The sequence below is a fragment of the Mycteria americana genome, chromosome 3, assembly GCF_035582795.1.
Source record: "Mycteria americana isolate JAX WOST 10 ecotype Jacksonville Zoo and Gardens chromosome 3, USCA_MyAme_1.0, whole genome shotgun sequence".
Classification (NCBI taxonomy): domain Eukaryota; kingdom Metazoa; phylum Chordata; class Aves; order Ciconiiformes; family Ciconiidae; genus Mycteria; species Mycteria americana.
In genome coordinates, this window is record NC_134367.1 from 51,927,965 (window position 1) to 51,938,461 (window position 10,497).

Sequence of the window (10,497 nt, forward strand, 5' to 3'; positions counted from 1 at the left end):
TTCCTACCATCTTTTCCAGATGAATTTGTGGTGCCTGATAAGGTTTGGCTCGCATTGCAATCTCTGTTCTAGTGGTAGCCACAGATTTGGAACAGTCACAGATTGTCATGAAATTTGTTGGAATTCTAGTGTCTTTGAGATGGTTACATTTGTGACATATGTGATTGAAATTGGTTAGTTGGGTTAAAAAGTTATAGGGGATGGACAGATGCAGGCAGGCATACTCACATGTGTGTAGACAAAAGGCACGTTCACATCTTTAGGGAACTAGACTAAATGAAAAGGGGGAAGTTACTGAGGAAGAAAGTAGCATCTTAAGTTTATTAATGTAGAATTTTCCTGCAAACTTTCATGGTGTCTGCATACATTTCTAGACTGCCTAGATTTTGAAGGGCTCGGGAGAAAACTACACGGAGCAAACCACTTTTTGTTTGATACCGACAGGTTAGTCGATTGTTTACGAGACTTTGGGCCGGCTGACTGGCAGCTGGCTTGTTTGATATGCAAAACCCTGTGGAACTACAGTGAAAACATCACAAGTGCGGCCTCATGCTTTGGAGAAGATACCGACACGTTGCTGGTGCTGCTCACATCACTCTTAGGTGAGATTCATAATCTTGGTCTCTTTTCCTTAATAAGAGAAATAGAAGGAGCAAAATCAAAGTGGTATTAGTTTGGGTGGGAAGTCTGTCATGCAGCTTTAAGTGGCTGGCTGGTGTAGACTACCCAGCAGCAGAGTGGTCTATTGCCATTCAGCACATTCCCTCAGATCTCACAGATTGCCAAGGTGGAATTGGCAGCTGTCACTCCCCACTCTAGTTTGGCTGGTTAGCATGCCACTAATGCTTTTCACCAGCTGCCTTTTTGTCTGCTTGAGCCAGCTATCCCGTAGACCTTCAGCGCAAAACATACTTGTCACTGGATGTGGGCCCTTCTGGCCTCAAAGGTCATTGCAGGTGTTGACAGAAGCGGGGGCTCAGCTGTGATGCACCTGGTTACTGCCCAGCACACACCGGGCAGTCTGGGGAGTGTGGCTTTTCCCCTTAGTCGGAGGGCTCTGTGGTACAACAAGCTGCTTGCTGCTTGTGACAAGAGTCCCTTGGCCGCCCTTCTTTTCTCACCACAATCTCCTTGTGGGCAAGGACAACATCCTGACAGTTTCTCATCTGCTCCCTAAAGCTAGGGGAGGGTGTGCTCCTCCACAAATACAGGCTGGAAGGTGTCCCTTAACAAGGGAATGTTAAGACCCTGATTCACTTACCCAGTTGGATCTTTTTATCTGCACATTTACGATTTTACAGAGTTTAATTGCTACGTAATAGTCCTATAGTCACTATATTTAATTTTCCTCCTTTATTTTATGAGCGCTGCTTTGGTTGCGATTTTATTTTGGGTAAGGTCATTTGCAATCATCTTTAAAAAAAAATCTTTAAAATGTAAATGAAATTGAAGCAAAACTTAACTAATTTTGATTTGGTTGGAATTAATTGGAATTTTACAAAAGAGGTCTGCTTGCTGTGGAGAAGGCTGCATGTTAGTCAGACCCAGATAGAAAGTGAGATCTCCGTGGTTCTTTTGGTTTTAGACAATCAGAAAAGTGGGTGGATTTGTGAGGATTTTTTTCCAGTTACAGCAGAATTACTGTTATTCATTGTTGTAATCACTCTGTGCATTACATTCCTTGCTATGATAAAGCATATCTTAATGTGGGCAGAAATTCCATCTATTTATCTGAAAATACTCAGTGTTTCAAGATCATTAGTGCACTTTTTAACATTCTGCAAAAGAACTGCAAACTTTACAGCCACAATCATGCTTGAATTTTCTGGCATGCAGCAAGGAATATATATCTTTGTTTTGGAAAATTCTTACTTATTTTTTCCTCTGCATTTAACACTGCTTATTCCAGCAATTAATTTGACTGCACAGTCCAGGTTGGGTAGTAATTGGAACTCTGATTAGCTAGTACAGGCTTTGTGAACTGGAAGTTCATGTACAATCGCAATTGCAGTTACAATTGCAATTGTAATGCAACTGTAATGACAATTAATTAAAAATAGGTCAGAATTAAATCAGAAGGCTAGTCTTTCTTCACACTATAGTTAGAAGAGTAGCTGTAGAAAAAGCGCATCCTGTTCATTAGATCTGGTTTCTCAGTGTGTTAAGAGCCAACAAATTTTAGTAATAGCAGCTGGTTAATATTAGCCTACATCTTCCTCCTCCCATTGTATCCAGTAACAGCCTTGAACCGACGTTGCTCCGATTCTATCATTCAGGAAGCAGGAGGCAACTGCTGACAGTCAGTGGACTGTACTTAAGCATCAGCATGCCCTCAGGAAGCAGAAAAAGTGGAGCATGGCACAGCAGACACCTCACTTCACCTGCTGTGCTTGGCCTCCTCCCCTTTATTTTTCTTTCCCCTACCTGGCACAAGATGACAGAAGATAGGAGGGAGCCAAAAGGGAGTGGAAATAGCCTGAAAAGATGTTGGGCCCCAGAAAGGCTGGACAAAAGGCGCCATTTGTTTTTCTTTTTCCCTGCCTGATCCCAGCAGCCTGAGACGCAGTGGCACTGCTTTCCAACGGCACCGTCATTTGCCTTCTTTCAGCTGTTCATGAGTCTCATGTCACTTTATTGACTCAGAGCTCCTGGAGGCTGGTGTTTCCAGGCAGCTTTGCCTTGCCCCGGGCCTCTGTCTTGAGAACATTCTTCTGTTTGGTCATTCAGTGAAATCTCCTTGCTTCCCTCTCTTTTTCCAGACTTTTCTTCTCATCACCTTTACCTCCACTATCAATTCGAGGAGATTATTTTGGAGTCTCAGTACATGTGAACTTTTACATGGCACGATACTAGCTTCCAAGGCTCCCGGCCCTTGTCTTGTCGGAGTTATAGGGATGGGTAGCCCTTGCAGACTAGAGTCTGTACTCCAGTTTTCAGCTTTCCCCATAGCATGCAGACCCAGTGTGCTTGTCTTGTTCCTGGGCTTGCAGCCAGTTTATATGCTGTTTGGCCAGGACTCAATTTTACTAGTTTTGAGGAGGGTCGTGGGAAAATTAAATTATCTGAGGACGCACAGCTTGCATGTGGGACACTGATCCTCGCTCATCCCCAGTGTTACTCACATTCTGCTTTGGGAAATTTACTGTTTTGGTTCAACACTTCAGCTTTTGAACTGGTTCTGACCCTTGGTCTTGTAGGCTGAAATTCCTGACCTCAGTAATTCCATAAACATTCAATCAACTTCTGGGGGGCACAGCTGCCTACTAAAAGGGAGAAATGTCTCTTGCTCTGTGTTAGAAGATAGTTAATTTGGGTAGAGAAATTATTTCAGGAATAGGCAAAGCAATTCTGCTTGAAAACAAAAACCATAATCCCTTATCTTCCTCTTCAGGATCTCTCACTTCTGTGCTGCTGAAATTCATTTTACGTATGTTGGGCTACTGTGCCATTGATAGGACAAGAGCTAACGGGCGCAAGTTGCCATAAGAAGAATTCCAATTAAGTATTAGGAAGAGAAGTTCCCACCATGGCAGGGGTCAAGCACTGGAACAGGCTGCCCAGAAAGGCTGTGGGATCTCCGTCCTCAGAGATGTTCAGTACTCAACAGTACATGGACCAGAGCAACCTGATCTACGGTGGCTCTGCTCCAGAGGTCCTGCCCAACCCAAATTATCCTATGATACCATCAAATATCGATCTGATGTCTGAGGCTGGATTTTATCTCTGATTGATTACAGGGTTTCTTCCTGCAGAGATGTGACATGTCTTCCTTCTTGAAAGAATGGGTTTTTTTCTCTTTATTTTATTACAAAAAGCCTCTAAATGTCATCTTCTCTTTATGTGGAACCCCTTTCAGAATCTACCTCACAATCAGCATATCTTTAATTTTGGTAATTCAGAAACACTGTAGTGACATAGAAGTCAAGTATTGTTGGCAGTTACCAGTAACTTTCTATGAAATGGAGCCCATCTCCAGGCAAGAGTAATGTCATCTCTTCCTTTATAGCTGTTGCTGCTCAGGCCACATGCTCTGCATAGGCACCCTGGCATTCTTTTAAATGGGAATAGTTGCTGTTTGAGCGTCTCTTTTCTACACAAAGTTTGAATCAAAATGTAGGTAACTGAAGTTTCTCTTCAGCTCCACGTTGTCTTTTACCTGCTGTGAATGTGCAGTAAGCTCCCTTACAGAGCTATTTATTTAACAGATCTGAATCTGCTGTTCTTTCATAGTCTAGGACAAAGATAAGTCACACTGCCCATTGGGTGCAGGACTGTATCTTCATTTTAGGTCCGTTTGACCTATTGTGACTATTTGACCTGTGACTATTACTCCATTTTAATCAGTCTTTTTTTTTTTTTTTTTTTGGTGGTGTAGATTGCTTTATATTTCTAATATACCTGTACGTTGCCATTGGTAAGCACATTGGAGAGCATGGGAAGTTAATTTTTAAAAAATCAGTAAAGCCTGGCATTTATATACTGGATACTGTCTTTTGAGAAGCTTGTGTGAAATTTTTGCATGTGTAATTACTTTTTACAAGTACTTTTTACAGCCTAAAGGCTGTCAAATACCCTTCTGTTAAGCTGTATGAAAACATTTGTTCAGCATTATCAGCTGTGTTTGTAGATTCCCGATTCAGGAGCATGCTTCTGGTTGCAGACTGATTTCTTTTTTCTGTCAGGGTTTGTTTCTTTGCTACATCCAATGCCAGGCAAAATGGAGGGGGAATAACGAGTGATGACTTCCTTTCATTCCTAACATTACTTGTCTCTATTAAGAGTGCCCCATTATTTATGAAGTTTGTGAGGAAGGGAGGTCATCAGTAATACAGTAACCAGCATGGTTCATGTTCTTTAAGTATGATAGTAAATATAGTTTGAAAAAGTCTTCATGAACCAGATCAGCAAAGCAATTTGTGACAGGAAAAATATAGTTGTAGTTGGATGAATATGATTACTTACATTAGCAAACCTGCTGTGAGTAATGTTAGAACCCGAGTAGTTTCCAGGCTGACAGTCACAGTAAATGCTTGATCTCGGAGACACAGTTTAGCTACACCTGTGAGGTGTACAAATAATAGAGCCTGCCATACCCTTCTTACTGTTTTACTGACTGTAACAGTCTTTATTTTCAATTAAAACTAAGTCCCTCAGACAGTGATGCTTAGTTAAACAGGGAGTTGTTTTTAAGCCATCAGCATACACAACTGATAAGTTGTATGTGCTGTGGTCAAAAAAATACATAGTTGGATATAGTTTTATTCAGAACTGATGATGATATTTTCCTTGATTACAGATGAAGAACTAGCGTTGGATTACAGCCTCGACAGAGATTTAAGGGACTACAACAAACTATATTGGGAAAGAGAGTTCAAACCTGTGGCAGAAAAACTTCTTGACAGAATTCAAAGCCATCACTCCTTTCTTCCAACTGTGACTATTACTCCATTTTAATCAGTCTTTTTTTTTTTTTTTTGTGGTGTAGATTGTACAGCTTTATATTTCTAATATACCTGTACATTGCCATTGGGGAGCACATCGGAGAGCATGGGAAGTTAATTTTTAAAAAGTCAGTAAAGCCTGGCATTTATATACTGGATACTGTCTTTTGAGAAGCTTGTGTGAAATTTTTGCATGTGTAATTACTTTTTACAATATATTTGAGCTGATCAAGCAGCTGTTCAGTGTGATTTGTCTATTAATTGCATAGTTTCTTGGCTGGGAAAATGACACAAAATTATTTGCTGAACTTTTAATTTTTAAAAGGTAAATTACCACTGAGTACCTGGACCTCTGTGGTACCAAAAATGCTGTGCACTATAAAAGAATGTTACATGACAGGAGCCACATCTTACCTACAGACTTTGACACGCTTTTACTTGATATGAAATTCTGCGACAGAGTAACCCAGATGCTATTGGGGCATTCTGCTGTGTCATACCATAAGCTTCACTCTTCAGATTGAAAGCTGTCAACGCTCAGGGGAAAGTTGCTCCCCTTCCCTTTGGAGATCCCCCTTTCTTTACCTGATCCTGTGTGGCTGGGCTATCCCAGCTCCTGCCTTGGTGCTTGTGGGATCTAGGTCCAGCTAGGCTGGAAAGAGGCTTTTCTGAATTGGGACTTCACGTCTTAAGGCAAAACACCCATATCCCTGATGGAAGAGAGGATTTTAGCTAGTCTGGTGCGTTCTTCTTCTTTCAGTTGTTCCCACACTCCCAGGAGCCGCCTGTGTGCCTGTACTTCTCAGACCGTCTTGGCCAGCTGTCTCCCCTGGGCTCGTGTCTCCATCCATGGGGCAAAAAAAGGCTCTACATCCTTCACGTTCCTTCTGACTGCTGCTGGCTTGTTTATTGCTCAGTTTTCATCCTTTCAGTGTGTCAAAGTCCTTGCTTGTAGCCCATGGCTTAGCTCAGCAGGCGCATCACTGGCCTCAAGCATTAACAGTCCAGTTACCTACAGAAGGCTTTACAGACCTGACCCATTTGTCTCTTCTCTGACCTCGGATTACTAAGAACAGACCACTGTGCAGGGGCTGCCGGGCTCCTGGCTCTGATCCTGAGGGTCAGCAGCCTCGCACTGTGCTGTGTTCGCCAGGAAAGCAAGTCTCCAGCCTGGCAATCCCTGCAGAGAGGCTGGAGGAATTTGTTTTTCTGAGGCAGCAATTCAGAACTCCCTCAGTGGCACCGCTGTACCTTTGGCAGTGCCCGGACCTCTGCTTCCAGGTGAGGAGACGAGGCGAGGAGGCTGGGAAGTAGAGCAGTAGTAGAAGGGCAGGGAATTTTTTTTTTCCTAGTGTAGGTCGCTGCTTCTGCATTCTCAGGGACTTTACCGTTGATAGGGCAGGGGTGGGGAGATTTCATGGTCCAGGTTTTGGGAGGGGCGAGGAGGAAACTTCAATGAAGGTAATGAAATTCACAATGTTCCTTTTGTCCCAGCAGCTGAGGCATTTCTTGTGACCAGCAAGGCTCAGCCCTGCAGCGAATCGCTTAGGGAGCGCACGTGGCAGCCTCCAGCGCTGCAATCCGCAGGAGAGAACTGCTCAGCAGTTCAATAGAGTTTGGCTCCAATGACAGCTCTGCTGAGCTCAAAAAGATCTCAATTATCATTCCTTCTTTTGCCATTTTAATTTTAGCTGAAGTTGAGGGGGAAGATAAATGGCTTCAATCCCCCATTTGTTTCTTGGAAAAAAGAACGGATTTGCTTTTTGGGGCTATTAAAGAAAAGATGATGGGTAAGTACTCCCCTGTGGGGAGGGAGCTGGAGGCGTCTGTTCTTGGCATTCGCACCAAGGCCAAAGGCAGGCGCAAACACCAGGCTGTGTAACGCAGGGTGGGGATGCAGCGGAAAAGGCCTCGTGGCCAAGTCCTGTCAGCAGCTCTACTCAGAATTAACAAGCGCCGAGTGTCTGTCAGAAGGCAGCCTGCAACTGATGTTTTGCTCAAGTCAAGGTGGATATGTAGGCAATTAAGAGCTGTTCAAAGAAAAAGCTAGTTATGTCAGTCATTACCGGTCAAACTCAACAAGGGCCTGGAGCGCTGTGTAGCGTGTCCTGTAGCACAGGGCAAATGCGGGTATCCCGCAGTGGAGCGCAAAGCTGGGGTAGCCGCTGTGCGTGAGCGCTGGCCTCGTGTTCGGTTTGGCCTGCGACTGCTTCAGGAGAGGCGTGTTCAGAGGTGCTGGGCAGAGCAGAGAGGGCAGCAGAGGCCTCAGAGCACCTAACAGCACAACCCAGCAGTGGCTCCCGTGGAGCTGCACGGGCCCATGTCTTTGAACAAAACTTGTGGGTAACAAGAATGAGCCCCAAAATGCTGAATTTCTGATGTATTCTTACGGCTTCTGCTACCATTTGGGTGTCTTTGCAACAAACCTCAATGCAGAAGCTCTCTTCTGACTTTGGGAGCCCATTCCTGTTCAGCGACCAAGTACTTGGCCTCTGTCATGCTGCTCTTTTTTATCTGGGGTGGGGTGCGTGTGCACACACACACATGCACAGTTTTGAACTGAACCTCCAGGGCCGATGGAAAGGCAAGGGCTGCTGGGGAGGGCTGCTCATTGCTGCTTGCGGGGCAGATGGCTCTGCAACGCATCTCCTAGCGCAGACTCAAAAGAAAATCCTTTGTGGTTTTTTTTTTAAACTAGCACCCCACCTGGGCCCACGCAGCAGCCAGCCATTCAGTTCCCTTCACTCGTGCTGGCGCACACTGTCTCCTTCCATGCGTCGACCTGGCCTTTTGGACGGGATCCCCCGCCCACGTGGTCTTTTGGGGCGAGTCGCCAATACTGCTAGAGCCCGCAGCAACTGAGGCGCGCGAGGCGCTGCTGCTGCGCGCGGATGAGCTGCTGCACTTCGCAGCCGCAGGCTGAGGCTCTGCAGGAGCTACTCGGGTGCTGTCAGGGCTTACAGCCTGCAGCAAAGGAGGGCAGCTCACACCTGCCAGCGAGGGAGGCAGTGCTGTGGCTTGTTCCTCATGCCCTGGCGTCATGCGCAGCTGCTGCTCCGTGCAGCCATCACCACTTTCCACTTTCATGGAGCATCTGGCGACTTAACCATTTTCTTGCTTTTAAAGACTAACCCCACCACCATCTTTGGTTGCCACTGTGCGTAACAGCCTTGCTTGTCCTCTTCTATTTAAGACCACAACCACCTCAGCATTTTGAATGGAAAATCCCCAAACATTTTCAGGCCCTTTCTCCAAAGTAAGTAGCTTTGTGTGTAGGCAGGATTATCTGCATGTTGTGGTTAGTGCTCCGTTTGAAAATGTGACTATATGAAGCCACTAACACACGCATGCTGCAGTGTTTACTGCTTGAAAAGGGAGAGAGTGCCTGCAGGTACCTGCATGTGTCTGGTAGAGCATAGGATGGAAATGGCCAGTTCAGGCTTCTTGGAAAATTTCATGTCTACCTTTGACCGTCCCAGAAAAGCAGCAGGAGAATGAGGTACTGCAGAAACTCCATTTACAGAGTGGGAAGACACTTTTTCTGTGTCCTTAGCCACAGCTTATTATGATATGCCCTCAGACAGGGAAGTTTTGCTCTGTTTTTGGAACATTAAAAATCCTGTATTTTTAGTTAAGAGGAAACAGCAGATGCTTCCTGTTAGTCACAATTTTTGACAGTTTATTAATCTTTCTCCCCTAGATCTTTTTAGATGTTTTACCTTCTTGGACTATAAGCTTAAAACTTTTCTCAGAAAGTTCTGTAGTAAGAGAAACCTGTCTGAGCTAGCTGAGAACCAGGCCAGGGGACAGAAATCTTTATGTAATTCTACCTGTGGGCTTGGGAAAATAAATTTCTTTCCTACCTTACAAATAAGGCTCCTACCTTCCTGTAAGCAGGTAGGAGTTTCTACACCTGAGTGTACGATAACCCGTTACAGCCAGCTGTAGGAGGGTGTCCAAAAGAGTTTGTCACTCCCTTGTAGCAAATCCCCCTCCCGGTGCCCCTTGCCATACATTCCTCAGTCTGACTGCACAGACCTGACCCTCCTTCTGATGCCAGATATCCTTTTGGCACTAGCCCATGAAATTTAGCAGCCTAATCTGGAACTAAATTCACTACTGAAGGATTTTAAATTCAGTTTAACTCTCAAAATAAATTTAGACCTAGTTATTGAAAATAAGTGATTATATAAACATACAGTTGGAATCTCCAATCGTATCGCACCCATTACCCAATGCCGTGAATGAGTGGAACGCACCTCACTCAAAAGAGAGAAGCAGCAATATGTTTTATCGAGGTAAAATAATAATTTTGACAGAGTTCAATGAATTCAATGGAATTTAACAAAGTTTAACAGGGGTTTGCCCAGGTTCAGTAAGTTTGATGGCAAGGTTCACCTTGTTAATTACTGCATGGGAGAAACATACAAAGGAAAATTGAGTTACCCTCGAGTCAGAATGATTCACAGAGAGACCGGGAACACAAAAGGGTCCGGAGGACCCTCCCGTTGAGTCATGAGGTTCAGAGTGGACCCCTTGCTTTCTAAACTCCTCCTCAGAGAGGAATGTAGGTGGGGCTAGGTCCAAACCTAGTCTCAGACTTGGTCAATGGTTTATGTCTAGGGGATTATATATGCAAAATGTATGTAATGTTTCATTAGCATCAGTTCAGCATGCAGTCAAAGTTACCAAGACAAAATCAAAGTTACCATACTACGAGGTTATGTGCAATATCAGTCATTTACCAAGGATATGCCATTGGTAGAAGGTCTCTCTGCCTCAAGCAGCAACATTGAGAGGCATCTCAGCTCCAGGGGAGATCACTGCCACGCTGCCTGGCAGGGAGAGCTCAAAAGAAGGCTCACTCAGGCTGTCATATCTATGGGGTAAAGTGGTTGGCTCGTAGTGAAATCACATGTGATGGAAAGGTAGGCATGAGGCTCCTTGTAGCCACAACTTTGATAAATGAGTCTTGGAAAAGCCACCTGCTATTCATGTGTCAATCACATGATTGGTGTTCCAAGCTCATATGCATTGATGCTCGCTGTGTCACCCT

General features: G+C 44.5%; 1 protein-coding gene across 5 annotated transcripts in view; it reads left to right on the forward strand.

The window, feature by feature from the left end:
• The window catches only part of ARMC2 (armadillo repeat containing 2), a 69,319-nt gene extending 63,512 nt beyond the window's left edge, over positions 1–5,807 (forward strand). For 2 of the 5 annotated variants that reach the window (XM_075498515.1, XM_075498517.1), the window contains 2 exons: positions 445–602; positions 5,297–5,804. In XM_075498515.1, coding sequence (XP_075354630.1) covers positions 445–602; positions 5,297–5,454 — 316 coding nt within the window. In that variant the 3' untranslated portion in view covers positions 5,455–5,804. Of the gene's footprint in view, positions 1–444; positions 603–5,296 lie in introns of all 5 variants that reach the window. The other 3 variants (XM_075498516.1, XM_075498513.1, XM_075498514.1) reach the window with 3 other exon arrangements.
• Positions 5,808–10,497: the final 4,690 nt, after the last annotated feature.